Genomic DNA, 17,698 nt, shown 5'->3' on the forward strand with positions numbered 1-17,698 from the left:
ACTGAAGACACCTGGATTTGCACAATTATTGTGAAAAATTATTTTGAAAAATTATTTGAAAATAACTCCTCCTTGCAAAGTTTTGTCTTTCAGTGGAAGTTATCTACTGGTTGATCAGAAATTCTGTAACTGAGTCTAGTATTAGTCAGCTTGTTTTGAGTTTTAATAGAAACTTTGAATCTTTCTCTTCTTCTTTTTTGACTTGATCCCTGCAAGTCAGCTTGGAATAAGTAGAGATAAATTATTATAACAATCAAGACACTTCTAGACTGCAGGGATTTAGCCCAATGGCAGTAAAAGTCAATCATTAATTACTCCAGCAATGCACAACATACATAAGTGCAGCGATTCTGTTGTTTTTTACTCTTCTCAAAATATGTTTTGGAATTTTTGAATTTCAGATAACATTTTATAATGTGCAAGATCTGCACTTACTTTCTGGGCTGGTTCCAGTTACTGAAAGCTGCATTTTGAAGTTCGCTTTCTTCTCCCTCCCCCTCTTCACGTTCTGGAAGCTCTGGAAGTTCCCTAACGACAAACACAATCATGCAACTAATTTCTAAACAATCCACATAATCACTAGATTTTTCTGAAAAATTTCATATATTGAGTAACCCTGACAGTTTCAGAATTTGTACATTGGATTCAGATAAGGAACTTTTTTTTCTGATGTCTTTTAGAATACATACAGTGTTCAGGGATTCCCTATTAACTTCTTATCTGCAATGAAGTTTCTATCCACAACACAAAACAACGAAGTGCAATTTGGAACTACAGCCAAAACAAAGCTAAAGGGAATTTACTGTATTCAAAATGGAAGAAATTACAACAGCAGCATTCAACTAAATTTACTGCTTTTGGAGATAAACTGCAAAAATCCAATTCTTAATCTCTTTGAAAGTTTGGACAGTAACTGCAATGAGTTTTTGAAAAACTGAAGGAAAAGAATGACACAATTTATTCTTTCCAGTTATGTTCTGGAATAACCATCGATACAAAAGTCTTACGTTGGAAGCACTTCAGTATTTGTGGCAATCCATAAATCCAATGGCATAGTATTTAAGAGAAATCTAGGATAAGAAAGAACTCAATCTCCTTTTTGGACAGATCAAACAGACTTGTAAAAATGCTAAACAATTTGCTAGTCAAAACAAAAAAAACTCTCTTTTTAATAGCTTTTTACTGTTTTTGCTGCCGGTCTGAAGAAAATCATCCATCTTTCACCCCTTCTAAAATAAAACTTATACTTGCAAAATGTGCAAGGTGTATGGAAAGCGAGCTATTTGGGAGAAAGCTGCATGCCTTTTGACTCACCTGGCAATGTGTGAAGGAAAAAGTTCAAGTGGCACTGTTCCCTCTGTCTGTTGTCCCAGACTGACCCTGTACTCGTCTAAATTTTCTGCTGGCACATATGTAATACTGCAATAAAATGGGACATGATTAAACTACCATAGGGAACGCCAGTCCTCCCTTAAGTGGGTGTGAGTTATGGATATGAGGAAGCCACTCAAGACTAGTTTGTTTGACTTCAAAGCAACAGTGCTGGTATGCAGGGAATAAGCACTCACACAAATCCTTTGTGACTTTCAGCAAGTATACATCTATAGTCAAATTATGTAGCTGAACAGCACATAATTTTTTCTAATTAAAGTAAATGGTGCTTGAACAGTGACAGTAACAAGAGACAATCCAGCTTCATTCAAAACATAGATTCCCCATGCAAAGAGAAACATTGAAGGATCTGTGAGGTTTGAGGCACAATTACCACCCTCTTGATGACTGCTGAAAATGTTTCTGAAAGTTGGCCTGTAGGAGGTTTTGTGCTTTTATGGGTGGTTTTGTATTTATTTTAGATTTCTATGCTTTTGGTGAAGAATGCTTCATAGGTTTGGACATAAAAATGTGTTACAGCACACCACCTATGCCACAGGGACCAATCCCCTGCTCAACTCCTTCCCTCAGATCATCATGCACTTCTAACCAGTTTAGAAGAGTCAGACAGTTGTGTTTCATCAGAAAAATGATGTACAGACTCCACTTGATGTTTGAATGCCAGAAACAGTCCAATAAACTGGGGAGAGTGAAACAAAGAGGGGAAAAAAGATTAAGACGTGGAGAAAATTTCTTGAAAAGCTTCCATCTGGGAGGCAAAAGGATACCACAGTACCTTCCACGATATAAGCACGGCTACTTAGGTAGCCCTCCTTTAATGATGCTTTGAGTTCTAAAAAACTACAGCTTAGCTATCATACTAAAGTCTATCAAGAAGTAAGACTGATGGAAAAATGGAGGAAAAATGTCCATTTTGCTATACATCACATTGTTCGAAGAAAAAAATAACATATATGTCACAGACATCTTTTATAAAAAATCCTTTCCTTAGGATTTTTCCTCCTGAGAAGCTGAGAGGCCTCAGGAACAAAATGTAAACAATGGTTATCTGCTGCTGTGGAATGCAACAGGTGGATCTTTGATTGGCACATGCTGGATGTTTGTAATTAATGGCCAATCACAGCCCAGCTGGCTCGGACAGAGTTAAGCCACAAACTTTTGTTATCATTCCTTCCTATTCCTTCCTATTCTTAGCTAGCCTTCTGATTAAGTCCTTTCTTCTATTCTTTTAGTATAGTTTTAATGTAATATATATAATAAAATAATAAATCAAGTCTTCTGAAACACCGAGTCAGATCCTCATCTCTTCCCTCATCCAAGAACCCCTGTGAACACCATCACACATATTTCCTCATAGAAGAGACAGGGCTAAATCAAAAATAAAAGGCCTTGGCCACTTCATGAGGATATGTAAGCTGCTGGGAAGAGATCCTTTCAAGTCTGAGGCTTTCATATGGAGCTGTCTCCTGTCCATCATTCCTGACTGATGCCATCTTTATCACACCCTGATTACCACTGATTCCCTCATGTCAGTAGTTTTCTGCTGAATACATCAAGCTTCAGAACAAATACAAATAAAATTTTATGTGACTAATGCCATCAGTCTAAAACAATACCAAAAACTATTATAAGGGTCACTTTAATTTGTCCATCTGTGTATGTGTCCAAGCATGTTCCCTACCTTCTCTCACACTTACCGTATCTAGAAAAGTGAAAAGAAGTGTCTACGGTGCTGAACAGAAGGAACTTCCTAGTTCTTTTAATGGAAATTTCTAAAACAATATAATCCATATAAATCTCCCTGTTCTGCATTGGCCTTTTTTCAAAAATGTAAGTAAGTCTTACTCCACTTGACACAACATATTTTCATTTTGGAGTGCTGAGAAGTTAACATACACTTTGAAACAAACTTTAAGCACTATCGGCCTTTCCTGAGGGCATTCTAGCACTGCAAAATGCTAAAGACATGCAGCATCTATTCTGCAAAGACCCAGCAGTAAAACAGGAAGAAGTAAGAGAGAAAAGAATTTTGGAGAATAATGACTAATATTTCTCAGCCATCTCCAAGTCCAAGAGCTACAGCAAAGTACTAGCATTACGCTCACAAAACTCTCATGGGTCAGATGCAGCAGCTTCACCCAACAGGTCCACAAGAATACCTTGCCTCTACAAAAACTGTAAGACCTCTAAGTTACATTTCAATATAAGAAAATGTAACATTCATTCAGTTATATTCATCACTTATAAAAATAAGTAGGAAATAATGTAGCCACAGAAAGATACAATAAAGAAACCAGAACTTCTGGCTAGAACACCTGGACAACGTCCTTTGTGCTAAACTGAAGCAGGAAGCTATAAGTATGAAAAGGAGAATGGGACAGTCCGACCAAGGAAATAGGTTATCCCAGATTCAGCCTGAATATATATAGCAGAGTGTGATCTCTGATAGCACAGTGGCCATTATATATCAACTCTTGTCTAGTCCTTTTCTGCAAGGAGCACAAGGCAAGCAATTATGCAGACTGCCAAGGTCCAATGACAGCAGTAGTCCTTACCCTATGGATGAGTACTTGGGTTCAGCTAATCTCAAGGGGGAGGCAAACCATATGCATTCCAACTTATGGGATACCCTACTGTGTTTTGTTATACGATTAAATAACTGACATTGTGCTGAATCATTAAAAAGGTACAACTCAAAGGATGCTCTCCAAGAGTTTTAAATGCTACTTAGAAACGTTTCTGTAAAGCTGCCTTAGCTTCCTTTTCTGTGTACAGCACTGGAATTATAAAGAAAATAGGGTTGTTCTACCATTTTTTAAAAATGGATCTAAAGCTGAACATCTGAATTATCCTAATAGATTTCCACAGATGGAATAAAATTTAGATAATCTCACTGGCACCTGTTACATTTTAGTTCTTTGGAAAAAACACATTAATTGTATTCTAGTGCTTAACTACAGTTCTAATAGCCTAGTATAAAGCACTCAAATGAACATTCAGTATGTTTTTAACAGCTCATTCTTATCTACATGTTCATTCCTACCTAGGTCTCCGTAACACTTCAGTTGTTTTACAAACATAAACCAGAACACTTGCATTTTGCAAAAAAAAAAAAAAAAAAAAACATACAAAAAAGAAAAACAAATTACATGGATCAAATACATGAGGAGTTATATTCTGTGTGGAGTTCATCTTTGTATCTCGCTAATGATTTCTAAAGTCCACTTAACAGCAAAGTTAACTGCTCTTATTACCTGTATTACTGACGTGACTGTCCTCCTACTCTCTCTGTTCTGCATGTTATTATTGAAATGAAAGAGTATTGCCCTGCTTAATGCTCCTGGACAGACACCTCACATTTATCAAATCCATCACTTGTTGGATTGCTGCTGGAGCTCACTTGGAGGTCAAAGTGAGGTCTGAAGACATTCAGCATCATCCTGAACAGCTCAGCCTGTGGCTAGGATGATGAGGGGCACAGAACAAGAAGTGTTTTTGGCTCCTCTGGCCAATTCTGTTGAACTTTGTGCTGTAAAGCAGAAATAAAACCCCACCAAGGCACCAGTTCATCTGCAAAACAGACTGGTAATAGTCTTAATACAGCTACAGGGAAGAACGTAAGAAAAACAAGGGCCAGAAAACAGACATGAAGGCAGAGAAAACAAAATAAATAAATGTACGCTCCACTTCTGTGTCATATTTCTTTGCTGCAAGAGAAATTAAAGTTTAACAATTTCAAAGAAAAGTATATGCATGGTTTAACCATCTTCTTCTCTTTTGTAGCTGCACAGCTTGAAAGAAAAGTGTTCTGGTTTTCTTTCTTAAGAGCTATCACCACTTCTCCTACCCCCAGAAATATGCACTAGCAACTAGAGCAGTGACAATGGAAACACCAATGGTTTTACTTATGAAAGTATCTTGTAAACACAACACTGCATGCAGTACAGAGGAACATTTATCACATGCTTGACTGAACAGCCACACAAAACCTTGAAACACCAACAAATAAAATACAAAGTATGGAAAATGCTTAGGACAAATTACTGTAATTAACAATTAAGGTTCAATTTGAACCTTTGCATATATGAAGGAAGTAAAATGTAAGTGCCACAGAAAATATGACACTGAGATTAATCCAGATATCAGTACATTGTACTCATGCCAATTCTAGAAGTGAGCCATGTACACATACACACAACATGCACACGTGCTCTGAGCACATCTTGGGTGGCGGTCATAGATGAAATTTAAATATATTAGCAATATTTTTTTTCTGGTATTTTCATTCCAGACTTAGAAAGCACGTTCCAATCTTCAAGTTTAAGGCCACATATAAATATATTATACAATTATACACACACAGTTGTATCTTTCTTAATTAAAAAATATATATACACATCCACATGTGCAGCCACATGCGCGTGCACACACAAATATACATGAGAAGAAAGAGAATATGTACCTATATCTGGATATATCCCTGACATTACTATTGATGTCATAAAAGCATGGAATGATTTTACAGACAAGTTGCAACACAGAGCCATAATGAGTTTCTGAATTGCCAATACTCACACATAACACAGGGCCTGATCATCAGCAGGTGCTGGAGAAGATCTAGAACGTGAAGCATACGATGCAGCATCTTTTTACAATGGTGTTAATTAATATCAATGTCTCATGCTGAATGTGAGAGACATACTTATGTATGTAGAAGTGTGAGCTGGTGTTTTTTTTCTTTTCTTTTTTTTCTCCTGTTCCACCTCCACTTCATCTAAATCTAACCCAGAAAACATCTGCTCTTTAAGAGGCATGGAAAATGGAATTGTAATCTCTCGCATTTCTTGATCAGGAATTCATCCCCCCCATTCAGTCAGGTGAATTCTAATTCAGCTTTATAATTATCTGACAGATGCTACAAGCCTCCGCTGCTGAGCACAAAACACTGGCTTTATTACAGAAATACAAGAGTCTCTGGCAATGTAGAGTGAGAAGTGAAATGGAATACATTCAGTATGGCACTTTTCTACACACAGAGGAGAAAAAAATTAAATATGCAACTCTGAAACTCAGGCTGCTTGTTCTTGAACTATTCAAAATCAAATACCATTTAACAGAATTAAAGAATGCCTTTACATGGCCGGTAAGAACAGCTTTGTGTTTTATCTGCAAATACTATTTGAAATACAGCTTTGGAAGCAAAATACTTCTGCTTAATCACTTTTTTGGGCCACCCAACTACCCAGAAAATGCTCAATCTACAAGGGGCAAATTTTGAAGTAAGGACTAAGAGGAACGATATCTAGATGGTCACGTCTGAGTGCTAGCATACCCTTGTTCTCCAAGGAAGACACCAAAGAGATTCAACTTAAATCTTTGAAATGATGACCCTTAAATCAAAAATGCTGCAAGGTGATGGACCACATCAGCTCTGAATTGACAAATATGGGAGGGGAATGGGGGAGGGGTGTGTATCCTTCTCAGCAAACAGAAAGAACTATCTTAACGTGAAGCTCCTCATCTCCAAATTTCTGATTTGGGGTGTTAGCCTCATGTTTGTATCATAATATTTTTCTGGGATCCTCTACTGCTCCTTCAAGTTAAAAGTTAAACAAAAGTTTGATTATGCTGAATAGTACTACAGCAAAACTATGTAGTCACAAAAATACTGTCATTTTTCTTGCAAGACTCCTTTAGAAGCTACCAATGGATTTAGTCTTTCTGTTTCTAAAGTGGAGAAAAAATACTTTCTAAAGTGGAGGGAAAAAACTCTAAAACTTGTCACAGGAATGCAAAAAAGAAGATCAATACAAAACAAAAGACAAAAATCTTGAGTAAGAATATGAATAGCAATTGCTCCTTTTCTGCAATATTTTTCAGAAATGGGATGCATTTTTCTCTGGAAAATCTGAATATCCACACCTAAGGCAAGATTTTAGTATTTCAAGCATAACTGCAAAAGTATAAGACTAGAAAACAAAATTTGTAGTCACACAGCATAAAATAGAGCAGCTATAAAAGCATAGCACAAATAGTGAACATACTATGTAGTACTATGATTACTAACTATAGCATGAAAAAAGACTCCTCATAGAAGAATAGTGCTGCAGCATTTGTGTCTCTAAGCAGATACACATACACATGCATGTGCACATACAACTGACTTCAATCATGACAACTAGGAGTCTTCGTTTGGAACCCTACAGTAATAATCAATGTCAGACTTTATCAACACTGACTCGCTTATATTCCTGAGAGCATTAACAATAATGTAATTCATTTTATGAGCATATTCCTTTATTTAAACAGGCTTACATTAAATCATAATCTTAAATGCATGACAGCTATGGGGCAGGTAAGTAACCCCAGTAGCCATTGTGAAGGTACTCTGCCCACCTGTTCCCAAAACACTAGATATCTCTTCCAAGCTAGAATACTTCTGGGTGAGTATGGAATGCCCTGCTGTCCATTCTGAACCCAGTTCTAACCCCAGTTACACCCGTAACCACACTAGGACTGGAATGATTCTTTCAAGGACACCCTTACCAATAAGTAGAGGCTTCTACTACCAACAACTCCATTAATCACTTTCCATATCTGACCCAATAAATCTTACCACATGCTAAACAGAGAAAATAGTCACTAGGTTTTGAAGCTGTAAACTCAGCATTGGTGTGCCTACAGTTCTACCCACATCTTCAGGAACAGCCTCATTTCCACATGCTTCTTGTAGGCAAAGTTAATTCCACAACCACAGCAGCTAGAAAGAATTGTACTTTAAGGCAGTTAAAATTTTGTAATTTTGTGAACCTGAGGAAAAGAAACTTTCTCCTCAAAAGGGATTCTCAAAACTTGTATTAACTATTGGAAATTTGAAACTACTACTACCAAGAGCAGACAGTTATGCACAAGAGCAACAGCTCATTCATATGTACTAATAAAAAATTGGAAGTGCCTACAGAAAACAGTGTTTCTAATGTTTGTCATAGACGTACTGAAATGTTTTAAGCATTAATGTTCTGCACTGACATCATATTTCACACTTTCTGTCTGGCACCCAAAACCAAAAGCCATGAAAAAAACTAGATGAAATTACTTGTGCAATGGCTGGGAGAGTTCACCTTCAAGAACCACAAACATCTTGAGAAAATTGTAACTTTCCTCAGAAGAGTCATAATATAAATGCAAAATTCTGTCTAATCCTATTCTTTCAGTAAAACTAGGCAAGACAGCAATAATGACGATACTCATGACCGTGATTTCTAAGAGTATCTGAAGCCTCTCACTTAAATGATCTTATCTTTGAAATCCATGGAAATGTGATCTGTAGGTGAAATATCCATCTGATGCTGCAACTTAAAGATAAATTGATGTGTAATAACAAAATTTGCATTTAAAATACTTGCGTAAATTATAAAAAAACCCAAACTGATTATCAGCTTTTTCCTACCATAACTCATCATCTAGTTTTACCTACTTTATGTCCGGTCCAATGAGCGAATGTCGTCTCAGCATAGCCCGGGCTTGTGCATTGGTTAAGTTAGTGGTTGACTCTTCATTAATGGACAGGATGCAGTCCCCCACACCAATCCGTCCATCGCGACTTATTGAGCCTCCATGGATGACACTGCGAACTATCATTCCCAAACCATCTTTATTGGAACTTACTGTCATCCCTATAGTAAAAACACATGAAACAGTTAATGTCTTTGAGCCACAGCTCTGGGTGCCAAGATAAAGAAATGGGGCACAGGGAAAGGAAAAGTCAGCCAGCCAACCTGCCAATATCACCAAGCCTATAAACATTGCTCTTACTCTCCTCCTTTGAGACAGCAACTACAAATCACAGTCACAGTAACTTTATCTTGTTATCAGTTCACATACTCAGTTCAATACAAGAAAAATTAAGACAGTGGAATATTTAAGCAAAAAAATAAGAAAGATAATGAAATTGCTTAAAAACCATTTAAAATCACCACTCTTCTAATGGTTCACTGAGTTTATACACATTTACTTTTGTTTATGACAACTCTATTTGGAAAGGAGGAATGATTAAACAGGTAATTAGTAGCCGAAAACAAATACACACTTATTTTCAACAGAAAGCATGAATCTGATCCCACTAAGATGCTGGTTGTCTTCCTGCTCTCCTAGGTGGGCCTTAGCTTAGACCCAGAAGAGCATTCTGACTTCTTTGAAAGTCTGTATATTGCTAATGGATACAGCCCAATATTTTACTTGAAACAGAAGGATACTGCTTCTGAATATTTATACCCTTTAACTTCACTTTCTTTCCAGTAATGGGAATAAGCCGGATATCCTCTTGGCCTCTCCTCTCCCATGGGGAACCTATAGGGACTGACTTATGATGGCCCTCATGCATTAGTGTGACTGTTCTTATACACATGAGTTGTCACTGTTATCTTCAGGGCAGTTGGTGCTCATGAAACAGACCATAGTAACAGTTTAAGGAAAAACTTAGTTCTTCACTAAGGCAGTGGGAAAGGCAGGGCTGGAACCCTGAAGTCCACTCAGTGCACTTCCACTATCTTAATACTGCTTAATAAATACTTTTTATTTTTTCAAAATGTTGTTTGAAAATCTGAACCTAACCTTGCTGTTTGGCTAAAATAGTAACAGACATTACTGAGGGCAGTGTAACAACACTTTAGGAAAACATCACACATACAACAGACACCCTCTCCCTTTTTCTAGGCTGACACCATCATTACAGATCTGAAAGCCTGATGTCACACTTTGGAAACCTACAGTTTCAGATTAAAAATGCAAATTCCACTGTAAAGTTGCCAAACTTTTTTCAGGACAATGGCATTTCAGCCCTTTTGCATTTGGGTGCTTCTCATCTTTTAAAAAATCACAGTCAAAATGTTAGAGCTTCAGCAGTGGCTGGCATTAAAGAGCTGCTCCAAAATACGGGTGATACCATTTGAAAGGAAAAAAGAAGTGCCAGCTCCTAACCCTCAATTATTTAATCAATGCAGTTGCAGCTTGCAACATCATTCACAGCTCTTGACTTAGCTGCTTTTTCAAAAATGAAGGGTAAAAGCAGTGCAGCCATGTGCTCAAACTGGTCATTGTGCTGAAGTTGCTTCCCAGGCCAGAGCACACTCAGACTGGAAGAAAAACGCTTCCGTCAAAAGCCAGAAGAAAGCAATATTCACACTCATATTTTGTACATATCAAGACCAGTCTTATTTTCTATGCATAAAATGTCTGCCAATATGGACCCTGCTGAAGTTTGTATTTTCATGCCTTATCAAGCTTGAGATGAAATTTGCTCTGATGTTCACTGCACTTAAAATATTCATCCATAAATGAAAACCTACTCCACTGAATGAAGAGCTTATTGCAAAGAAAATTTTTTTTACAAAATTCAGATGCTTTGAAATGCATTGTGACCTACACTTCATACAGCCTGGCAATGAGGCTGTATGAAGTGTAGGTAGTAGTAGTAGTTAACCAAGGTAGTAGTTAACCAAGCCTCTTACACCAATGAAAGATAAACCTTACACCCATATCACCCTTTCCTACATCTTTTTATTTTTCAGATCCTGATTTTAAACCAGATCCATTTTGAAGGATGGCTGTCTCATGAAGGTGGTATGTGGCAGACTGAGCATCCAGCCATCAGAAAGCAGTTTATTCCAGGTCAAGATGCCCACCGAATTACAGCATCACAGCTGTAAAAAACTGACATCCACCTCTGCACAGCAAGGAAGTCCTGACTTGGGACTGTTTATAAACATCTAATTCTGTGGACAGCCCATTTTAAAGCGTCTGCAGAGTTATTAGCCAGCACCTACACAAAGTCCTGCCCCACCAATCCCAAAGAGTCTTCAAGATTATGCAGTTGGCTGGAAGAAACAATACGAGGAACCTAAATGAAACCAAATAAACAAACAAGCCACTAACAGGAGGCATACATCATTTCCTTTCAACACAAAGCCTTCCCTTTCAACAGAAAGCATGGGCTCTCAGAGGGTTCTATTCCTGTTCTCCTCCTAACACTGCCCAGGGCCACACATGAGAGTAGGATAGGACAATGAAAAACATTATCTGTTGTGTATGCTCCCTCCAAAATAAGTTTCTAGTCAGTAAGCTCAGGAAGTTGCAGATATCAAAAAACTTAGAACTTCACTACAAAACGATAATATTATTAAGCCAAAAATACGGCCTATTAAATTTATCAATGACATGATTTTTAGAAACATTGAGGTACTTTGGATTCAAACTTGAGGCAAGGAAGCAAGCAGCTTGTTTAATCCCATCTGACCATCCTCAGGAAGCAAGATCATTTTGTGTTCACAAATATTTGAAAGCCTCATCTTCAGCTCTTTGACCACAGTGTTCCTCTACAGCATTCCTTGGCTATACCTTGGTTATCCACTACATTAGTACACTGAAAAATGATGCATTAAAATTAAAATTAGGAAACACTAAACTCCTTTATGGGAGAACAGATTGTCAGTTAGACTGCACATTTCACTTCTGTGTTCACAATGACAGCAAACGGATCCAGTGTCATCACTGTCAAACAGGGAAAGAGCAGCAAAGAATGAATGTCCTGTTCCCACTAAATGGAAAATACTTATTTTTTACTAATTAAACTCAGAACGTACAAGGGAAACCAACAGCCATATTCCTGAAGAGTTTACAAAAAAAGTTCACTAACTTACCTAGGCTTGAATTGCCTTTTGCAATAGAGATAGTCTTCTCATACATGTTTTTGACTGAATTTTGAGGTGTGGAATTTCCCTCCAAAGATACTGGGCATCTCTTTTCCATTAAAAGCAATTGATCCTAATATAAGGGAAAATAACACCAGCTCAGTTCACCAAGATAAAAAAGATTGGTCACACTGATCTCAACTACTTTTGCCTTACACAAAACCCATGCACATAAATAAGTCAGATTCCTTTTACAGACAGAGAAGTCAGTTCACCAAAGATCAATATTTTCATTAAATATCATAAATTCTGTTTTCATTCAGGCAATGTACCACATCTATCACAAAGCACGCTTTTAATTTAGAGATATCAAAATTAGTATAATGAATTCAAGGGATTCACATTCATTCACCACAGATGTCTAACAATTTGCCAGTACAAAGTAACAAATCCTGTAAGAAATTGCAGCTCTTTTAAGCATTTCTTAATAAATCACTGAATGGAATAAACAAGAAACACATGTCACAGTGACTGCCATATAAAGGAAAATTATGTTTGCACACTGCACTATCACAGATCAGTTTGTGAGCTGAACTGCACAGGTTTACAAGAACAGCATGATGCAAGACATTCACACCACCCCCCCTTGGCTTCCTAGGCCCAATTCCAGCTGTGCACCTCCTACGTGCACTCATGTCCCTGTGAAGGTTAACACGGGCTAAGAAAACTCTCATCCTGTCCAGGAGGTGCCCAGCAGTGTCAATGATGCAAGGTCTGAAAAGACTTGTAAGACCTGTACCGCCAGCCTCTGAGAAAATACTGTCTTGATGACAGTAAAATAAATTCTGTCTTGCTTTGGAAAGGACTATGTCCCAAAGTTTTGACGTGAGCTAACATATTCAAAGCAAATTAATAATCAAAGAAATATACATGGCTATTGGCTTGTGACAATTCCTGCAGAAAATTCTTTGGTCTAATTACAGCCTTTCTGTATGTTTTTTAAATGATTGAAAAAAAATAAAAAGGCAAAAGAATTTACTTTTTCATTGGGATCAAGCTGTGTAGTAGTAGCAAGGCTTGTATTTAGTACAACTTCTGATGCTGTCTGAGATGTTGCCCATGTTGCTGTATTTTCACTTTCATTCTGGTTGATATCTGAAACCTCCAGAGTCAGAAGATCTATTTTAGTAAAATCACTTGCAGTTTCCAGGCTACTATCCACTACAGATTTTTCATCTCTCAGTCTCTGATTCAGATTCATGTTGTACAGACTCTTCTCAGATACATGGAAATCACCTGTAGCATTTGGGCATTCCTCTCCAACAGACTGTTCAACACAGGAGACAATGAACAATCACTACTCATTTGTAGTATAATTCAAAACCACATTTCATTGTAAAACCTTAAAAAAAATTAATCTAATAAAATATAAACATATTGCTGTGAGATCAGCAGGACCAACCTTATCTGCAGTTCCCTACAGGCATTCATTCTACTATAAAGTGAACTTGATTTCTTAGACCATTTCTTTTGCTTTACAACACCAGAAATCAGTACAAGTTACTAACTCTAAATTGAATAACTCCATAATGTTTTTAAAATTCAAGCATAGAGTTGTTTTTCTCAGGTGAAAGAATTCTGCAGTACTTTCAGCACACTTAGCAAGCAAAGAGGAATTTCAAGCAGCTCAGACAATAAGAATGTACGGTTATCTTCCATTTAACTGAGCAGAAACTTTCAGACTTCTCTTCCTTTAGAGAGTGACAAGTAAAAACTGGGTCAAACCTCAAAACATGAATATGGGGGATTTTAAATGTGACAACAATGAAATGCAATAATGCAATTGCAGAACGTTACTAGTTAATAATTATTGCAAATCTACCAATTATGGCTGCAGTACTAGGACTAAGTTCCCTACACATTTGTTTAGACTTCCAAAATTCTGAGGCCATGACTTTGAAATGCTTCAAGGGATTCCAACAATCACAACATTCTGGAAAAAAACCCCCAAAACTTCAAATATTCTCTAGCTGACCTTTTAAAGTAAGTTATTTTAAAAATAGTTAGGCCATTAGATTTTAAAAAGATATATCAAGGACTCAGAAGTTAGACTTAGAGTCTCTGTATCAATATTAGAGATTTTTTTCTGAAGTGCAATAAGAGAGCTCAAAATCAACTACATCTATCTGTCTTGTGATCCACCGGTCCTATTAATTCTCCTTTTGCTTCTCCAAAAAGCTGGGGAGATGTGCTTGGGGATATTTTGCAACATTTTGTCTCAAGAGTCCTAGAATTCATTTTTGTCAACTTTCATGAAGTACATGCAGGTTTGTTCTGCCCCCAGACAAGAATCAAAAAAGGCTTACCAGTAAATAAGTGGTTTAAGTAATAGCTGAGAAGATAATTGAGTAGAGCCTAAATACAACTAATCTGCATGATACAATCAATGACATAATTTCCTACCTTTTTGAGAACAGAACACAATATTACAATCTATTTAAATTATTTTACAAGGTTTCAAATGCAGCTGGGACATCTACTCTTAAGCTTGTTTCATATCCATTTCCAATTCAGTGAAAACAAGCATCAAATCATACTCGACATTTATTTTGTATGCCATATTAAGAGTTGAATCATACGCTCATTTTTATTTTTGTTTCACTTAAAGAAAAGCCAATGATACAATTTTTTAGGACAAACACAATTCCAGGAATTCGTAACTATAGTAACATGTGGCCTCACCAGAGCATCTGCATTATTTAAAATTGGTTTTTCAACACCTATTTTAAATACGACACCAAAGTGACCTGGCCGAATCAGCCAACTGCCCTGTAGCCAGAAATAACTGAAATATCTTTGCATTCCTCACAGCATCAAACAGTGCTGTTTTAATTTTTACAGCATTTCCTTGCTTCAAAAGTCTTCATCAGACAGATCTTCCCCCTATGTTTGTTTTTTGAATCATGAATAGGCTGTTTGATGAGAACTTAGTACTCACTTCATACTAGTCTACAGAGACGGACACTGAAAAGTCAGGACCATGGTATTTTAATAGAGTATGCAAAGTAAAGCTATTTTTAAGTCAATGGTGAAAATAACTAAAGTCTTTCTAGAGCCTCAATGTGATATATAATGTAAATCCAGTCTCTATCTCACAAAATGCTCCCAAGCATGTAAAATGCATAATCCATTTAAGTAACAATTACGGAGTTAAACAATGCAAGCTGTCCCACTGGCACAGCAGAAATGTGTTCTTCTGTGGATTAGGAGAAACCATTAGAAGATTAATCTTGCTTTCTAACCAACATCTCATAAGAGCTAAACATATTCCAGAAAGGTAATGGGAGTTACTGCAGCTCAGGTGTGGCAGAAAAAGCAGCAGCTACTCTATTCAATACCACAGACTGCAAACCCGGTGGTTTTCAATGAAGACTGCTAGGAGAATGAAATTGGAAAGCTCTAGGTTATTGATATTAAAATCTAAAGATTAAAAAAACCATGAAAAACTATGGAAATAAAGATAACGCAATCAGGTCATTATGGATATGTGACTAAGAACCAAAAAAGCTATTATCTTCTTATTACTCTGAAATAAATCTCCATTTATTGCTTTACATAAAAACAATTAGCAGAGTTTCGACATACACAGATTTGCTTTTCATGACAGCATCATTATGAAAATTTCATTAAAAATCACAGAAACAAACAAATTATTAAGGATAAAAGTAAAAATAAGGATAAAAATTTACTCTTGTTTTTCATACTAAAATACAGAGCAACAGAGTAATTTTGTGTTACCACTCTTTACTATAGTTTGAATGACAACTATTTTTTTCTAGCAGACTGCTCACCACACCTTTAATACTACAAACAGTTCACCATACTCTGGCTAAATCATGCTTTATCTAGCAAAAATCCAAGCTTTGTTCCTACTATGTGCCTCTCTCTTCAACAAAGACATCTGCAAGATATCAGCACTACTTTAAAAAAAATTTTACCCTGCTAGCAAATAGAGCATTTTGAACCAGGATGACACAAAACGTTTCTATCTGATCATACAGCCTGCTCACACTTAAAATCAAAGTTTGCCGTCAATAAAACCATCCTCGATTTTACCTTGGGAGTTGATAATGGAAGAGAGAAGCTGTCGTTCACCTCACCGCTACAGGCACTGTCGTGCAGAGCTGTCACTGAGTCCTGGAAGACGTCTCTCTCCAGAGAATACTGTGATTCTAAGGTGGACTCATCCGCTAGATCTGCCTCGCCAGAGTCCACCTAATAACAAAAGCAATTCAATCAGCCAGGCTGTTGCCATCACACCACATAAGCCTCAAACACATGCACACCAGCCACAACATACTGATACTTTTCTTCTTTTTCTGTTTCATTCCATGTTTTAGATTGAAATTACATTTGCACAGTGCAGTAGAAAAATTTTCTGCTTCCAGTAAATCTGTGTTACTACTTCTTCAAAGGTTGCAAAGAATATCTGAAGTAATGCAAGAGTCTGAACCAGAATAAGTTGTGGGGCTGAGGCACACTCATGCCTCTTAATGGAAGTACAAAGTGTTGGGAGAATTCCACTGTATTTTTTTGGTGTCTATATTTTGATTTCTTTACAGCTTTTTTTCGTTTTTCTTTTTAATTTTTTTTCAGCATGGAAAAAATAGAGAACTTCACTTGGTAGCATGTGTCAGGAATGTTCTCTTCATTCAACTTCTTAGGACCAGTTATTTTTAAACTCTCTTAAAAACAATTTTGAAAACTACAGAGCTTTAAAGTGCATTTATATGAAAAAATCTTTATGTGATTTTTTTAACAGATTTTAAATTATTTTGCTTTTGACAACAAAATTACTATAAGTATTTGTATATTTCTATTATGCTTACATGAGAAAATCTTTAAAAGTTTCAGACATTGACACGGGTAGTATTTTTGTCTTTAAAACTGAAACATATTTTTTTCAGAGACTCATATTCTTTTAAATACGATAATAAAATTAAGCGCTAAAACCCCTAATTTATGGTGCTTTGTACACTACACTTTGATTATTATTTCATCTCCCTGGCAGAGCTCAAGAACATATTGTAGGCCAACAAAATGATCACTGGATTGAAAGCCATGTTCGTATGATAAACTTGTATGAAGCAGATGAGTGCACCTGAGATGGGATCTAACTTGTTTTTCAGCCCCTGTGGTTAATCATATTATAAATCCATTATAGCAGTAGCAACAAAATGCAGTAATTCAACACACTGATTCCTTTTCAGGGTAAAAAGGATTATTTTTTTATTATTTCAAGCCTACAGACTTAACTGCTAATCCAAACTGCTTCTTTGCTGTAACTTAATCTCAGCTCATCTTCTTGAAAAAGCATATTCGTTTTACCAAAGCTATGCCCTAAAAAATATTGTGAAAATTCAGAACATATCTGTAAAATCTGAGTACCGTTCTGTCTATGAAAAACAGTATCTCATATGTGCACTCTCAAAACATATCTTAAGCTGGGCGACTGCACATTTAGTTTCCCATTTTGCACATTTAATTAAGACAACTGACAAACTTGACTGACAATTTTATTATGTCATGTATTTTCATTGCTTTTTTCACAAGTTTTT

The 17,698-nt window shown here is 36.6% G+C and overlaps 1 protein-coding gene across 23 annotated transcripts in view; it reads right to left on the reverse strand.

Annotated features, from left to right (window-relative positions):
* The window catches only part of MPDZ (multiple PDZ domain crumbs cell polarity complex component), a 94,479-nt gene that overhangs the window by 32,269 nt on the left and 44,512 nt on the right, over positions 1-17,698 (reverse strand). For 13 of the 23 annotated variants that reach the window (XM_063180655.1, XM_063180667.1, XM_063180659.1 and 10 more), the window contains 7 exons: positions 16,197-16,355; positions 13,120-13,407; positions 12,090-12,213; positions 8,870-9,068; positions 5,968-6,009; positions 1,315-1,419; positions 436-528 (listed from right to left, as the gene is read on the reverse strand). In XM_063180655.1, the coding sequence (XP_063036725.1) occupies positions 436-528; positions 1,315-1,419; positions 5,968-6,009; positions 8,870-9,068; positions 12,090-12,213; positions 13,120-13,407; positions 16,197-16,355 (1,010 nt within the window). The remainder of the gene's footprint in view (positions 1-435; positions 529-1,314; positions 1,420-5,967; positions 6,010-8,869; positions 9,069-12,089; positions 12,214-13,119; positions 13,408-16,196; positions 16,356-17,698) is intronic. The other 10 variants (XM_063180665.1, XM_063180660.1, XM_063180672.1 and 7 more) reach the window with 3 other exon arrangements.

Source organism: Melospiza melodia, chromosome Z (assembly GCF_035770615.1).
Source record: "Melospiza melodia melodia isolate bMelMel2 chromosome Z, bMelMel2.pri, whole genome shotgun sequence".
In the NCBI taxonomy this organism is placed as follows: Eukaryota; Metazoa; Chordata; class Aves; order Passeriformes; family Passerellidae; genus Melospiza; species Melospiza melodia.